The 17481-nt window shown below is 39.8% G+C and overlaps 1 protein-coding gene across 4 annotated transcripts in view; it reads right to left on the bottom strand.

Annotated features, from left to right (window-relative positions):
- Positions 1-401: 401 nt before the first annotated feature.
- KCNT2 (potassium sodium-activated channel subfamily T member 2) overlaps positions 402-17481 on the bottom strand; it is a 369322-nt gene continuing 352242 nt past the window's right edge. For all 4 annotated transcript variants that reach the window (XM_059728413.1, XM_059728415.1, XM_014610366.3 and 1 more), the window contains 3 exons: positions 16673-16973; positions 6691-6775; positions 402-2262 (listed from right to left, as the gene is read on the bottom strand). In XM_059728413.1, the coding sequence (XP_059584396.1) occupies positions 2151-2262; positions 6691-6775; positions 16673-16973 (498 nt within the window). In that variant the 3' untranslated portion in view covers positions 402-2150. The remainder of the gene's footprint in view (positions 2263-6690; positions 6776-16672; positions 16974-17481) is intronic.

Here is a 17481-nt window from a genome sequence, read left to right on the forward strand (position 1 = left end):
AATGACCCTGTATGTACACAAGAAACAAAATTACCCTAATTAGAGCCATTAAGATCATTCTGAAAAACAAATTAGTTGTATATATTATGCTGAAAAAAAGAGATTATGATTCCCAGATAATCTGTATATATTTCACTTTTAAAACTGAAATCCTTACTTATTGGATGGGTGGGTGGGTGTACATATTTAAAGGGGATGTGTGTTGAAAAATGTTTTTAGTTGTGGTGTAACAGAAACTTTCATAATATGGAAACATTACTTACTTTACTAAGAAGTAAGCTTATAGATAGTATAAAACCTGGGAATATTATTGGAACCCTAACAAACTCCCTGTCATCCATCAGGTGTATGTGATGTTAACCTGACATATTAATATTCAACAGATTATGTTCAAATAAGGATACACAGAGTTTTGCAATTTTATTTTTCAGGACACACACAACCATAGAGTTCCTGTTTCAAATAATATAGAAAATGCTAAACAAATAATTACATGTTTTTCTAGATTATATAACAATTTTTCTACATGTAGAGTTTAGGGTATTCACAGACTTGTAAGCATTGCCAATTGACCTCATGGCTAATTTTTTAAATTGTTCTATATGAATCACTGAGGGTGAGACTTCATTTGAAGACACCCAGGCAATTTACTATTCATTTCCCTCCTGCCCCCTCTTATGTAAGATATGCAAAAGCAAAAATGTAACTTTGGAAGCCCATATGCAAAGCCTGCTCTGTTTCATAAGAAGCTTGACAAAAATTCTGCAACACAGGCTCTATATTCTGTGGTACATCAGTCTCAGCAAAATAGAGATTCTGCAGTACCTTCAAATAATTATACATTAGTTAAGAACTTTCCTTGTCTTAAATATAAAACTGAACAGTGCAATTAGTCTTGTATCCCCCACTATTTAATGTGATACTTCGCTGATTTTTTTATATTACATTTCTGCTAAATCTTTAAATCTTTAATTTTCAACATGCTGAATAACTTTATATTGAAAATACACAAAACTATGTTTTTGAGGGAAATGTACTTAGTTGGATATTTGGATCTTATGACTTTCATAGAGATGGAGGCATTTGTTATCTGAGATATGATAGCAGGACTTTAAAAATACCAGCACAATTCTATTCAGATTCCAGGTTAACAGTCCAGGTAGATAAAAAGTGTTATTATCTAACCTAGCTCTTTCCGTGTCTGCTTACTCATGTAGATAACACCTTTATTCCTTTGCACTTGTCTAGAATGCTTTCTTCACAGTCTTATGAACTAAAATGATTCCTGTCTCTGTAGGAAGAGGGTTCTTGTCATCAATGCTCTTAGAACTTGTCCACTTTTTGCACGTGTTGACGCAGAAGCTCAGAAGAACTAAAACATTCAACTGATCTTCCCAGAGCTGATAATCCCTTAGAGCAGATCCCTTATCAGATGTACTTTATGTCTCATATAAAATAATCTATCAGTAATTCGACAGAACTAATAATCTGCTACATCCTGCAGGACCATATATTGGGACTATAAAAACAATCTGTTCTCAAATAATTGACCAAAGAGGAGAAACTGAAAACTGATCTTAAAGGCTGAATTCTGGCTTTTATGATTCTGATATAGACTCCTGATTGAGACTTTTAGTCACTTCATAATGCAAACATTTCCAATTTTTAGATATGCCATCATGTATCTATCAATATATACAGGCATTTGATATTTCATAATAAACACTCTTTCAAGCTATGGTTCACAGGCCTAATCAGTGACTCACTATCCTTTTTGAGAAAAACTATCACTTACGAATAGTAATAAGATCCTTGATGACAGGTTTTCTTAAACATTTAACTCATTGCTCATATTAGTTCAGTTAAAATTTAACATGGGTTTTCAGGATTGCTTCATTAATATGTGACAGAGTTCTGTTTTCGAAATGATGAACAGATGAAAAATTGGGTAATCGCTGGAGTTCAGAGTACATTTGCTCGCAATATTGAATATTGTGCCTGCTTCTTGAAAATCAGCATTTTTTTATCCCAAGAAGGTATGAAAAAAATAAAGCCATTCCATTTTGATTAGATTTCAAAAAGCATACAGTATGCTGGAAACAATATACTTGTATAAAAAAATGTCTCTTAGCAGCGTAGTCAATAGTATATCAAAGTTGTGTTTCTTCCCTGGTGTCTTGTCCCACTGTATTGCAGAAACTATTTTTTCGGCTAGGTGCGGTATTTGGAACATAGGCCAGTGGATCAGGTCGGATCAAGTAACTAAAAAAAGAAATCACATCTTTTAATAGAAAGGCTTGACATAAACAAAGATAAAATACAGAAGGCAAGGTAAGATAGCACCTTAGAGATAAAATGGCTCAGAGAGGAATCAGTTTTGTAGACTGTACTGCCTTTTGCCTGATTTAAGAATAAGAAGGCTAACTACCTCTTTTTGGGCACATCTACACAAGATATTTACTGCAGAGTAGAGTAATTAGCTCTGCAGTAAACTTCTCATGTCAACCCTATTAGACTGCAGGAAGCTAATTAACTTTGCAGCGGGGTAGTACTTGTAAATGCATGTAAATACAAGTACTACCCTGACTCTGCAGCACTGCATGCATGGAGTATTTTACTCCACAGCACCGCACGGGCAGATGCTGAGTCAGCTGGCTGGGGCAAAAGGGTGCTGCCTGCCTGCTAGCCCCACACTGGAGCACCCTCATTGTCCCAGCCAGCCCCTCCACAGCACATTGAGCCAGGTCAGAGCAGCCCTGGGCTAGCAGGCTGACCCCCTGGGACTCCTGCCAACCTGGTGCTGTTCTGATCTGGCTCAATGTACTATGATCCCAGGTGCACAGATAAACACAATGCTTTGGAGCAACAAACTCTGGTGCATATTGCTTCATACTAATAGCATATATAGACACACAGTTTAAGGATAAACAATGTATTCTTTTTTATATTTTCCTATCAGATTATTACACAGATCAAAATGTATCCTACAGAGAAGCTTTAGAGCCTTGTTAAACTGAAAGAAGAAATCACTACTTTTCTTTCCTAGCATAAAAGTGTTTTTGTTTTTTTGTTCCTTCCATTATTAGAATTTTAGTCTATAGTTGTTGCTTTACATCCAAATAACTCTGCCAATGACTACAGAGAGTTAACAGAATACAATAAACATTTGAATGTCATATGATTTAATAAATAGTAAAACTTCAGAATACATTATTATTACTATTACATTTAAAATTTTGAAAATGCATTTTTAAGAAGAAAAAATATCCCTAGCTTACTAACAAAGGACTAAAAAATCTTTTGAAGGCTTAGAGATTTTTAGCCCACTTTATGCCCAGGAAGCTATGTAATAACAGTGAGCACTTACAATGATTTTTTTCTATGAATTTATTGGATAAATTATGAGTGATTTGTTACTATTTTATAAACTTCTAAAAGTATCAATATGCTAAAGAAAAATGTTCTGCATGACTGTTCAGTATCAGTCTAGTATTTTTCTCTCTTGCATGGAAAAAATCTTTTTTAAAGGTTTGGATATTTTTTCCCCCAGTAATTTAAATTTTAACTTTTCCCTCTTCTTATGCAATGAATATATATATATATTTATATAATAATTATATATATATATATATATATATATATATATATATATATATATATAATCCTGAAAATATATTAACCTATGCAAACTGAGTAAGCCCTTTTATTTTCTTGAGTAATTGATTTTGGTGGGATTGTGTGTGTGTGTGTGTGTGTGTGTGTTTGTCCAAAGGCATGTGAGAGTGAGCAAGATGCAAGCTTTTGTAGATCCTGGGTGCATCTACAGGAAATGTTTACCAAAGAACTGCCTAATTAGCTCCACAATAAAGTCTCAGAATCTACATGTGCAGTCCTATTAGGTCACAGTAAACTAGTAAATGCTGCCATACCTTAGAACTTGTAAATACAAGAACTATCCTGTGGTGGTGTTATTTACTGCACAGTTACACTTGTGTGCACACTGACAGGGCTGGTTGGGGCACAAGGGTGCTTCACTGCAGGGGCTTCCTGCCAGCTAGCTTGATACTGAAATAGCCACTGCACAGTACATTGCGTTGAGTAAGAGCAACCCTAGGCTGGCAAGCTGACCCCTGGGGCCCCTGCCAGCTGCAGTGCTCCAGCCAGGCTTAACATGCTGTGGTCTTAGGTGCATGTGTAAATGTGGTGGCCAGGAACAATAAACTCTGGTGCAATATGTGATAGAATTTATTGCACTGTGCTAATACCACATGTAGATGCACCCCCTATGGACAAATAGTTGCCTGTGGCTACAGAGGACTGAATGTGATAGCCAAGTAGGCCCCTTGCAGTCCTATGTTCCTATGAGGATTTGTTGAAATAAACATATAGTTATAGTCCTTCCAGGTTTCATAGCAGCTTACCCAGGAAGCTTCACAAACCATAGCAGCACAGGTTCCTGAGGCTCATGCGCAGCCCTGACATGTAGCCAGACCTTGAGCCAAGAGCTCAGGATTTCCAAGGTCACTCAGTGCTTTGTGGTGGCCCTACCATGTAGACTGCCTGATGGCCATGTGGGTATCCATTAGGATTAAACCCCAGCTAAGACAGGAATGAGTTTTCCAGTATTTTATCAAGGTGGAAAAGCTCCTGAATTTTTCAGAGCATCAATGGGCATTTATACACATGGTCTGGTGGGGAAGGCACATTAATTAGTTATAGATTTCTCTAAGGTCAAATTATATTTAGTTAAAATGCCCCCACTGCCATTTTTCAGCACAGGGACATTGGTACATGTGATGCTGGAGTATGCTGGAGCGCAGTAATTACCATGATTCAGCAGATTTGATTAATTTAGCATGCTCTGACACACTGTAATTACAGTACATCAGAGTAGTTTTGCTGTCTGTATATACATGACCATGACTAATGTGTCTGCTTTTAATCTAGCTGAAGCTGGGTTAATCCTTATCAGGAAGTACAGAGGCAAGCAACAATGAAATACCTTTGGACTTTTGAACCTTGAAGAGTTTGCTCTGATCTGGGTAAAAATCCTTTTCTATTTTATTTAATAGTCTATCCTTTCCTGACTTATAGTCCATAGTCTATCCTTTTCTGTTTTATTTAAATCTTTTATGTAACTGTATTGCCACTCTCCACCCAAAGAATCTGGCAAAATGATCATTTCCATCTCTCGCTCTCTCTCTCTCTCTCTCACAAACTCCTTGTCTGAAAAAGTTAAAACACAAGTGGACTGTGTGAGAACAATCTTTGCTTAAATTTGGCAGGGAAACCAATTGTTTTTGTAAATAAACCCATCCCAACTCAAGATAAAAAGTCAAAATAAAATATTTTTTAGCTGAAATCCTGGAATATTTTGTTTCAATTAAATGTGCAAAATGGTGTTTCTGATAGAGAATTCCCAGCAGCTACTATCTCAAATTTCCATGTTACTTTTTAGTTTCATATACTTGCAGCTCTGAAGACCCTAGAAAATCAGGCCATTTATAGACATGTTCTGGGAGTGGTAAGGGGGGCACTTTAGAGTGGCTCCCAGAACCACTCTAATTATAGCTCCCAGAGTGTCGTGTGTATCAGGATCTCTGCAATGAAAAATGGTAGTAGGGGTGTTTTACCTAAAGCTTGTTAACTAAAGCTCAAACAAGCTTTAGTTATAGCACCCCCACCACCATTTTTCAGTGCTTCAGCAGTAATTTACCATGTTTCAGCAGACTCAATTAATCTTGTCAGAAGTTCATCAAAGTCAAGATATTTCTGTGAAGCACTTCAGTTTTCACAAAATAGCATTTTATGACTGTGACAATTTGGGGAATTCTTTTGAATTCTATTGGAGCTGGAGACTGTGCATCTGTTACAGACTGCACATTCCACTTTGAAAGCTGACCTTATCTTCTCCATTTTTTTGCACTTAGCAAAATTTCAAGATATAATATCACAGGACTAACAAGGGAGGGTCATGACATCTTGATTATCTTCTATTCACAGTTAAGTGCCCTGAGCAAAGAGGGTTTTCTTGTTTCGATGAAACAAGATGAAATCCTGATTTGTTGGAAAATTCTAGAGTACATTATTGCAACCTGTAATATTTACTCTATAAAAGTACTGTTAATATTACAGGCACTAACATGTTGGAATTCTTGGTAACCATGCAAAAACAATCTTAAGCAATGTGTATGTGTTATGACTATGTAACTTGTATCTTAATTATCTTAGACATGGCTTTATCCTTAGGGCCTGATCCTAAACACAGGGAATTCAGTGGAAGGCATTCCACTGAGTTTTAAATCAGACCCTGAAATCCATGAAGAAAATTGAGCTTTGATACAACTGACTGGTAGCCTTGGAAGGCTGATCTTGCAACTGGAGATCTAACTCATAAGCAAGAAACCTAATGAGAATATTAAAAAATAGGAAGGCATCTAAGAGCTCAATGTCCTTAGTTGAATTGTTACTACAATTTAGAGGGAAAAGGTTGTTAATTTAAATAAGAGGGCACATTAAAATGTGTTGGAGTGAATGAATTAGGCTTTATTTTTCATTTTAATTTTCTTGCAAGTGCATCAATATTATTTTTCCTGGGATAAAAACAAGAAAAGCAATACTTTTCAAAGGATACAAGAAAGGAGAAAATGAGAAACTTTGTGTATCTTATGCTTTATGCCATCAACTTACACAACATCATTCAGTTCTAGTCTTGTATCTGGGGAAGGATTGATCAGGATGTAAGAAAGAGTGTTCTGATGATCATTCATTTCATCTGGAGGATAAAAAATATATATACAGGACTTATTATATTATGTTCAAACAAATTTAAGAACAAAAGCTTTTGATAAAGCAAGCTTAACATATTGTATCTGGGGCAGATAGCTTCCAAAAGAGTAACTTGTTAGATTTGTTTCCCAGCTACCCCATTTATTTTCGCTCAACTGGAGAACTTGCATCCGGTTTCCTTTCATTGGAAATACTTGACAGAGACTAATTTTTCCTGCAGAAAGGTAATCAAAATAAAATAATAGTAAATGAAAAAAAATGCAGCACAAAATCTATTAAACGTAGTGAATTTTGCTACCACAGGAATGGCCATGTTGCCTGTATTTCCATTTTTGTAACAACTTTGCTAAGAAAAAATAGCATGACAAAAATATTGCTAGCACTCAAATACCAAACAGGGAATATCATAATCAAACCTGGAGCTATAATTCCCCTAATGCTAGTGAATGTAATTCTCTATAATTTAACTTCACAATGCTTTTATCTATCACCTAGTGGAATGCTGAATAGGAAAAAAAATCTTTTGAGGGAATTTCAATGAACGGCATTATGTTCCTTTTGCCTGCATGGTACCTGATATTATATGTGCTTTTCTGAATTCCAAAGTGGCTCAGTGGGAGGGAGATACTGGGGTTAATGCTTAGACTTTTTTTTTCAAAAAGTGCCATCAGCTCCTTACCTTCTGTGTAAAATAGAGGACTCTGAATTAGAAGGTATCAATGGAAAGAAACCCACACAGAATGAAATACATGGCACAAGATGAAAAGCTGCAAAGGGCAAAGTACTCAATGCCTTTTTCACCTCAGTCTTCACAGGCAAAGTCAGCTCCCAGACTACTTCACCTGGCAGCAGAGTTTGGGGAGGAGGTGAGCAACTAACAGTGGTGAAAGAAAAGGTTGGGAACTATTTAAAAAAGCTGTATGTGTACAAGTCCATGCACCTGAGAGTTCTGATGGAGTTGCCTGATGTGATTGCAGAGCCACTGGATATCTTTGAAAACTTGTGGTTATAGGGGGAGGTCCCAGATGATTGGAAAGGGCAAATATAGTGCCCATCTTTAACAAAGGGAAGAAGGAGGATCCAGGAAACTTAAGACCAATCAGCCTCACCTCAGTTCAGGGAAAAATCATGAAGCAGGTCCACAGGAAGTCTATTTCTAAGCACTTGGCAGAAAAGAAGGTCATTAGGAACAGTCAGCATGGATTCACGAAGGGCAAGTCATGCCTGACCAACCTGATTGCCTTGTTTGATGAGATGACTGGTTCTGTGGATGTGGGGAGAGCAGTGGATGTGATATACCTTGACCTCATCAAAGCTTTTGATACAGCCTCTCACAATAGTCTTGCAAGCAAGCTAAGGAAGTATGGCTTGGATGAATGGGCTACAAGCTGGATAGAAAACTGGCTGGATCATCAGGCTCAGAGGGTAGTAGTCAATGGCTCAATGTCAAGGTGGCAGCAGGTATCAAGTGAAGTGCCCTATGGATCAGTCCTGGGGCTGGTTTTGTTTAATATCTTCATAAACAACCTGGAAGATGGGATGGATTACACCCTCAGTAAGTTTGCAGATGACACCAAGCTGCAAGGTGTTTTAGATATGCTGGATAGTTTGGCCAAGATTCAGAGAGACCTTGACAAATTGGAGGACCAAAAGAAATCTCATGAGGTTCAATAAGGAAAAGTACAAAGTCCTGCACTTAGGAAGGAACAATCCTACGCACTGCTACAGGCTGGGGACCAACTGGCTAAGCAACAGCTCTGCAGAAAAGGCCCTGTTGGCTGCAGTGGACAATAAGCTGAAAATGAGCCAACAGTGTGCCCTTGTTATAAAGCAGGGTAACAGCAAACTGGACTGCATTAGTAGGAGCTTTGCCAGCAGATCAAGGAATGTGATTATTCCTCTATTCAGCACTGGCAAGGCCACATCTGGAACACTGTGTCCAGTTTTGGACCCCCACTACAGAAAAAATGTGGACAAAATAGAGAGTCCAGTGGTGGGAAATGAAAATGGTTAGAGGGCTGGGGAACATGACTTAGAGGAGAGGCTGAGGGAACTAGACTTGTTTAGTTTGGAGAAGCAAAAAGTGATGTGGGTATTAATAACTGCCTTCAATCAACTGAAGGGTGGTTACAAAGAAGATTGTGCTAGACTGGTCTTGGTGGTGGCAGATAATGAAACAATGAGCAATGGTCTCAAATTTCAGCAAGGGAAGTTTATGTTAGATATTAGGAAAAACTCTTCTCACAAGGAGAGTACTAAAGCATAGGAAAAGGCTACCCAGAGAGATTGTGCACTTGCAATACTTGGAGGTTTTTGCAACCAGCTAGACAAGGCCTTAGCTCATTTAATATAGTAGGGGATAGTCCTGCTTTGAGGAGGCATTTGGACTAGATGATCTCCTGAGGTCCCTTCCAATCCTAATTTTCCATGAATCTATAGAATCTATACCCTTAGATCTATAGACTATAAGTCTATAGGTATATAATTCTATACCTATAGAGTCTACACCTGCAGCCCTATGATGAGCACAATTATTCAAAGCTCCAAGTGGCCTTCAATACTCACTGTATCTTCAATGCTGGACTTCCTTCCTATGGTTTCATGGCACCACTCAAGCCAATTAAGTGCCTTCACTTCTATGGGGCCCTAACTGAACTTTCCTTGAAGAGAGGTTTCATTTTCATTTTCTGATGCTGTTCATTTCAATGTCCTCTTTTTGTTGACATGAAAACTATTGAAGGATGAACCCTATTTCTCCGGAGAAGGCCTTTTAGAGTCTTCACTGAGTAGGATCTAGGGGTGTTTGCTATATTTTGAAGAGTTCCAAACATAGGCAGATATAGGATTTACTAAAAGGGATGTGACCCTCAGACAATGGAAGAATGGGGGGTGAGGTGTGGCTGGAGCCCCTAAGCTATAAGGGGACACCAGGGTGCTGGGCAAGGAGCGGGTTCAGGAACTGATGCTGCTAGAGTCCCAAAGTTATTCCTGCCCCACTTCCAGAGCTTTTTCTGTCTTGCTACAGCTGCAGGCTGCTAGCTAGTGAGGGTCCCCCCACCTATGCCTGCTCCCCACCCTACTCTTCAGTGTCCCCTCAGAGCTCTGGCCCTCTGGGGCTCTGGCTGCTGGGAGCAACTGTGTGGGCTGCTGTGTGTGGCTGGGGACAGTGGTGGTGATAGCAGAAGAGAAATGTAACCACACCACTGCATTCCCATAGATTTGACCCTGGTCCATCCATTGGGAACTTTAGGGCCAAACTCTGTCCCCTGGCAGTACTTATGGTAGCAGTTTAGCTCTATAGACAAAAAGCCCAAGGCAGAATTGATCTAAGTTATGTGTTTTTTTCTGTAAGAGGCCTAGGACAGACCACCAGTGAATGATACATAGGCACCTGTCTCTGGTCTCTGAGACGTGGTGTGCAGGAGCCAGACTTGGGCTCCTTGGGGCTGTGCCCAAGCCCAGGGTCATAGGGTTTCCTGGGTGGGTGTGCAGGAGCCAGGGTTGAGCTCCATTGGGCTGTGCCTGAGCGTAAAGGCCAAGTAAAGCAGGAGGATGAGTTCCTGGGTCTTGCATAAATGCAAGCCAGGGTTTTGTTTGCTTTTGCGGCTGCAGCATCACATTGATGACTCATGTTCATCTTGTGGTCATACATGACTCCCAAGTCTCTTTCAGTCATGGTGCTAGTGAGTGTAGCTCTGCTGAGCCTGTAAGTATGATGTGTTTTTTTTTCCTCCTGATGCAGAGCACCGTGCATTTCTCCATGTTGAATGCCATCAAGCTTTGGTCTGCCTACCTTACGAGCCTGTTAAGGTCTGTCTGAATCACCACCCTATCCTCTAGCTTAACCCCACTTCCCCATAATTTGGTGTCATGAGCGAACTTAGCCACTCCACTTCTGACACCAGAGTCCAGATCATTTATAAATACATTAAAGAGTACAAGTCCAGGTATAGAACCCTGGGGCATGCCACTGGTCACCATGCACCATGTTGATTTAGTTTTTTTCCAATATCCTTCCAGGGATTGAGGTCAAACTGATTGGCCTATAGTTTCCCAGATCTTTCTTCCTTCCTTCCTTTCTTGAAGATAGACACCTAAGGCCTACACAAGGCTGTGGAATGACCGCCTCCCCCCAGGTCTTAAAACCATTGGAAATCTTACTGCCTTTCACTCCAAGAGCAAAGTGCAATTATTTTACTTTTCTTTCTGTAGAAAAACAAAGCAGTGTATGCATGTTATAAAAATAAATTAAAAAAAAATTCTAAACCTCTCCACTGACTGCCACCTGCCAGCAAGGACAGGGGATTGGTGGGGGTAGCTCAGGGCTACACTGTTCTGATCTCAACAAACAGTACTTTTAAAGCTGGAAAGTTTGTTGTCTTGATCTGCAGCCCCTGTGGGGGCTGCAGGACAAACCTTTTTATATTGGTAGGTTGTAGGAAACAGTTTAGATCAAAAAGCACAGAGCTTAGCACAGGGGTGGGAAAAATATGGCCTGTGGACTGGATCCAGCCCACCAGGCCATTTTATCTGGTCTGTGGGGCCACTAAAAAGTTTAGAAAATTAATATTTCTCTGCCCTGGCTGCCCATCAGAGATGACAGGAGCCAGGGCAGTAGGACCCAGGGCAGTAGGACCCAGGGGGAGCTGGCAGCAGGACCCAGTAGCCACAGCAAGGCCAGCCCAGCCCCAGCCAGAAGCCTGTGCCTACCAGAGGCTTCTGAGCTCAGACCCTGGGGCTGTTCCTGCCTCCCTCCACTGGAGAGGACAATTCAAATAAGAAGGGGGAGGGGAGGCAGGGCAGGACTGCAGGCAATCACACCAGTCCTCAGGGCTGGTCTGGACTGGCTTCTGCAGTCCTGGCTCTGTATCCAGGAACCATGTGGTGCCAGAGCTGCGGGCAGGGCTGAGGAGGAACAGCAGCAGGCAGGAAAGTGGGTAAATGGCAGTGGCAGGTGGCGGGGCTCATGGACAGGAACATGGACCAATGCTGGTGTCCTGGGGCTAGGGCCCAGAGCAGGGTGGCAGAAGTGTGGGGTCCAGGCTGGCAGGGGCTATATGGAGCTGGGATGGGCTGTGCCAGCAGGGTGAGGTGGGGAGCCAGTGGCCCTTGACAGCTTGCCAAAACTCAGTAAGTGTCCCTCCACCCAAAATAATTGCCCACCCCTGGCTTAGCATGAAGCTAATATTCTACTTTAGAAATAAAAATCATAATTTAATTTTTTTTCCATGAAAAGGCAAACAAGAGTTTCTCCCCTGTCACTTCACTGAGTAAGGATTAATCCAAACATTTTGAGACCAAAGTTTCAAAATTAGTCAGAACATGGAAGCTAAACTCTCAGATTAGTCATGGCCTTAGGCTCCCTATTGTGTCTATCATATGGGCATGGAGCATGGAAACCCTGAGAGCCAGAGCTGAGGTAGGAGTTCTGGCACTTGGAATACTCAGGGCTGCCAGACTCTGCTCTAGTTAGTCACATTGACCAATTCTATGTAGGCAACTGTCAACCCTCTGGATCATAGTGTACACATAAGAGGTCTAATCAAATGCCTAATGGCTGTGTCTACATGTACACTCAACTTCAGAGTAGACTAATTAGCTGTGGAATAAAGCATCACTGTCTACATGTGGAATGCTATTAGGCCACAGTAAACTAAAAAGTCACCATAAGATAGTACTGTTCAGGACAGTACTATTTTACGACGGGGTAATTAACTGCAATTAAACACATGTGTAGACACTGACCACAGCTGTATATTAAAACTGGTCAGCCTAGACTGAAAGGACCTAGACTCCTGTTGCCTCCTAGCCCTACAGCTCCACACTTTCAGCACCCTTGTGCCCTAGCCAACCCCTCCGCCTCCTAACATTGCCACCCAGAGCCCAGGGGAGAGCAGGACAGGAGTGGCCCTGGAATGAACTGCTTCACCCCTGCTCAAATTGCTCTGTCCTCAGTGCAAGTGTAGATGGTGCACCCAGGAGTAATTTACTCCAGCTCAAACTGCCCTGGAGTTTATTGATTCAAATTAATTGCACAAAGAGATGCGCCCAATTAATCCATTTGTGGATGACAAGCCCAATTTGAAATTGACATGGCTTGTCACAAGTTTCACAGATCCATACGTTGTCTGATTTGGAGTCCAAATTTACAGCACACTGCTTTCTTCTGTCTCGCTTTGCTTTCATATTGTGGATTAAATCTGCTTTATGTTGCCAAATATCCCTCCAGATCAGATAGGATTTTGCACATTTCTCCCAGCTTTCTACACTGATGTTGAATGACTCTATATCATTTTTGTATGCGTTGTGGTACCACCATAGAGAGCAACCCAACTTTCTAGAGCCACCTCAAATCTCATTATACAAAATAGTCTTGGGAAATACAGTCTTCTCCCATCTCCTGACATGGCCAATCCATCACAACCTCCTCTTCTTGATGGTGGTTTCTAAGTGTGTCAGTCATGCCTCAGCACCACTGTGTTTGATATTCTGTCTTCCCACTTCATTTTCACGGTCTTATGTAGACATATCGTCTGGAAGCTGTTCAGTCTCCTGATGTGCCTAGAATATATACTCCACATATCTGAACCATAAAGCAGGGATGACAATGCACAAGTCTCTTAGATTTGTGCCTTTACCTTAGATGATACTTTGCTGTTATTCCATGCACGTTTCTGTAACATAGTTACAGATTAGTAATCGGTCAATGTGACAGTGCCAAACAATATTGAATGCTACTTGCACTGTGCATGACAAAGAATCTGTTTGTGCACTCACAACCACAGGCTGCCATTATTAAGTCCATGGTAGTCACCTGCCTCAATTAGAACCAGGACTCTCAAGGTTTCCAAACTCTAATCCAGACTAAGGAGTAGGCAAGAGTAGGCTCCCCAATCCTAGACAGTCCATATGGATCAAGATTTGTAGATTAATTACTTTTTGTAATATACCTGCCTTCTTTAAAAGCAAATATCTAATTTGAGTATACTGTATACAATGTCAGGACAGGGAAAAGAATCCTACCCCCCGGAAAGCAACAGCAGATCTGTGTTTGAAGCATTCTTATGCTGTGCATTTGTAGGGTTCTTACGGCTTTAAATTCTGTGTGTTGCACTTAACTTGCCTAACATGCAAGTTATTTATGCCCCAAACACATTCTCCCTAGCCTGTCTTTAACTGGAAGGGAAAGTGAGCATACCAGCCAATGATAAGGGTTGGAAAACTCTCAACAACTGAAGTAGGCATCTCATTAAGAAGAAAAGTTGCTTTGTTTACATCTTTAAAAATGTCAGTCATTCTACATTGTAATGAACAGGATATAACACTATTCCCAGCTGTCTTGTAATACTGTCTCTGTTCAGACAGGAAATAGAAAGGAAAGGTTGTGACAGAAGTTTTGAACAGGGCAGACTGTGCTTTTCATTTCAGAAACCAGTATGCAGTGAATTTTCCTATGCCAAAGTGTCACTTTTATTCCAATTTCATTCCACACAAAAACAAGTCATACAAACATGTCTGTTTCTCTCCCCCTCCACCTTTGTTCTTTTTCTTTTCTTTTTTCCTCCCTGTTATGCACAAATTCTCTACATACTGTACTAATCTTAAGTCACAGTTCAGAGAAGAAAATGATTGAAATTGTGAAGGAAGTATGATCTCTAGTTCTGGTTGTTCTCCTTCCTCTTCTCTCATTACTCTATGCTTGCTGTATTGGGATAACATCCTACCAATTTTTCTGTAAGCATTTCTTCATATTTGCCCTATAGATGAACCCAAGACAAAATCCTAGATGCAAACATTTACAAATTTAAAATGTAATTCTTTTCTGAAAGCAGACTACGTTAAATAAGGTTATCCCTCACTCAGTAGAGTTTTTTCCTGGGTATTTTCCCTCGGGCATATTGGATATATTGTATTTTCTTCTTGTTATCCTGGTGGGGAAGGGAGAGCATAATGCATCTAGTGTAAGAATAAGATGGATTCCATTCTGGCTTAGATCTTGTCTGCAGAATTCTTAATTATGTTTCATTACACATAATTTTTTGTTGGCAATGGATGATCTAGGCAGAATCCATATTACAAAAGCACTATAAATGTTACATACATCCATACCCTAACTCAGACCTTAGGCTGAGTTGGCAGGCTTGTTTTACAAGAAAAATTGACCACAATTATATGTCGTTGAATAAAAATGGAAATGTTGCCCACCTTCCATCAGATGGGGGCTTGAGGAATAAAAACCTTTCTGTGGTAATATCTCAGTACAAAAAGCACCTTAAGTAAAGGTCAAACCCAAATTTTATGACTAATACTATGTCCTAGGTGTCACTATTAAACTTCAATTTCATTTTACCTTCTTCATGTACAAACATTATGAAGTAGAATGAACACCCAGAGAAACTTACGAGCAACAGAAGTCTCATCGCTTTCTTGTTGAAGTGAAAGGCACACTTCTTTGCCCTTGCCTACTCTGACATAAGCCCATATAAATGTGTACACTTTGAACAAAACCACTACAGAAATATACTACTCTACTGTGCATACAATTCTCTTTCTGGTGAAAGGATGAGAGAGAGAATGAACTATATAAGACAGGTGTATGTTATACCACTTAGTGCATAGTTGGAAAACACTTGTACAACAGTGATAATGGTCATAGAAGAACCTAGATAGAACAGAATTAAGTATAAAGGACTCAGGGTGGATTTTTCTTTTTACAAGATTAAACTAACTTGGAGAGTAGAAGTTTCAACATCACTTACAAAATCTTTATTGCTAACTTTATCTTCATTTTGAGAACTGATGAGAAGGGATTTGTTGTTGGCCATGTATCCCGAGTTTAATTTCATGTTGGGCTCCTTCAGTAAACCGTAATACTAAAAGAGTGGCTTTTCCCATGACTTTGGCATGTGCTATCTCTATTCAACCATGGCTTTCTATTTCTTAAGGCTTCCAAAATGTAATGCAACAGGTTCTATCCAGCTGGCACTCCTTGAGTCCATCTGGATGACGAAGACTGGTTTATTTATCTAAAAAATGAAATCTGGGTAAATTTAGCAAGTGCACCATTACGAAAATCATGTCCCAACTCATTCACAACCTGAGAAAACAATAGCATGAGCACTGACTGTCAATCTTCTGCTATTCTCACAATACTGGGTTTATTCTTAATCAAAGCAAAAGCAGAAAAAGACATGCAACAGCCTTTCAGCTTTGATACAGAGTTGGCTCTGGTATGATACCAATAGCCACCTGTTGCTGGAAGTTGTTGCCAATGACTGAGAGAAGCTGAAGAGATGACACACAGTGAGCTGTTATTCATGGTCTGGCATTCAAAGCTCATGAATGACTTGATTACTTAGATCTAAATATCTGGCAAGCTGCCCAAAGTCTAATAGGGTGCTACAGCATTCATTTTCAGGTGGTATTTATGATGACTTGGAGGAAAAAAAAAGATTGGGGGAAAATGAAGAAAAATAGTCTGAAACAAAATTTAGCACAACTCTGTCTACAAAAAATGGTTACATTTATTGAGATGCAATGTGATTATCTTTATGATATGCTTTTGTTTTTATTTTTTTTCTGATTTCATGCCCTTTACGTGTAAATATGCCAACTAGACAATCTCTTGAATAATTCATCTAAAACCAGAAAGAGACCCAGATTAGAACTAAAGTTTACTGAAAAGGACTCAAGGTCTTCATATCAGCAGTGTCTCTTTCATCAAATCTCCAATGAAAAATTTCATCCGTTACAATAGCAAACTTTGAAAATGTTAGCAGCCAGCTCTCAATTTACCTTAGCTGCTGCACTCTCAAATTGTATGAAATATAATTATGATGATATGAGATGTTTCAACGATTTGTAATAATAATAATAATCATACCATATCCTGCAGTAGAAAGCCCCAGGTGCTTCATTCTGTTTTTGACAAGTTCTGCCAGTTCTTGTCTTTCAGACCGCCTGTAAAGGTTCATTCGCTGCTGGCTGATTTTCTCTGCTGTTTTGCCAGAGTGCTTTGGTACTTTTCTGCTGAGCCTCCGGGCCCACTGCATGCTTTTTCGCCTTAACAAGGGATGATCTGACTGATCGCTGGATGTGGAGTTACGATGATTGCTGCGGTAGTTCATTTGTTCTTTGGTGTCCTTGGTGTCTTCCCATTCTTCAACACTGATAGAGATTTGAGACTTCAAAGGGAAAAATAACATGAGAAATTAAGGGCTTCAGAAAACAGACATTTTAGTTGTAGTTAGGGTATCTTGTGACCTTCCCTTGGCTTCAATTCAACAAAACAGGTAAGTCACACAGCAGACAAAACAGTTGAATCTGCTGAAATTAACCTGCTAAATCTACATACACCTTGCTGAATGAGGGTCAATTTTTTTCGGTGACCTGGCATTATGTATAATCTTTGTCTGTATAATGATATAAACAAGGTCATATTTTTCCTAACAGGTAAAGCAGATAAGCTTTAATTAATGCTTTATGCTGCTTTATTTCTTTATTTGCCACTTTCTAATAGGACTTCAATGCAATTTTATACCTTTTGCAAAATCTAGACGTAAAACTATTTAAATTGTAGCTTGATGAATCAAATGGAATGTCTCTTCCCTGATGCAGACTGACTTCCCTTATCTACTAAGTGTCTTTTTATATGCCCTTAATTGCTCAAGGTGTGCAGTCATTTCATAGCAA

Source organism: Alligator mississippiensis, chromosome 5 (assembly GCF_030867095.1).
Source record: "Alligator mississippiensis isolate rAllMis1 chromosome 5, rAllMis1, whole genome shotgun sequence".
In the NCBI taxonomy this organism is placed as follows: domain Eukaryota; kingdom Metazoa; phylum Chordata; order Crocodylia; family Alligatoridae; genus Alligator; species Alligator mississippiensis.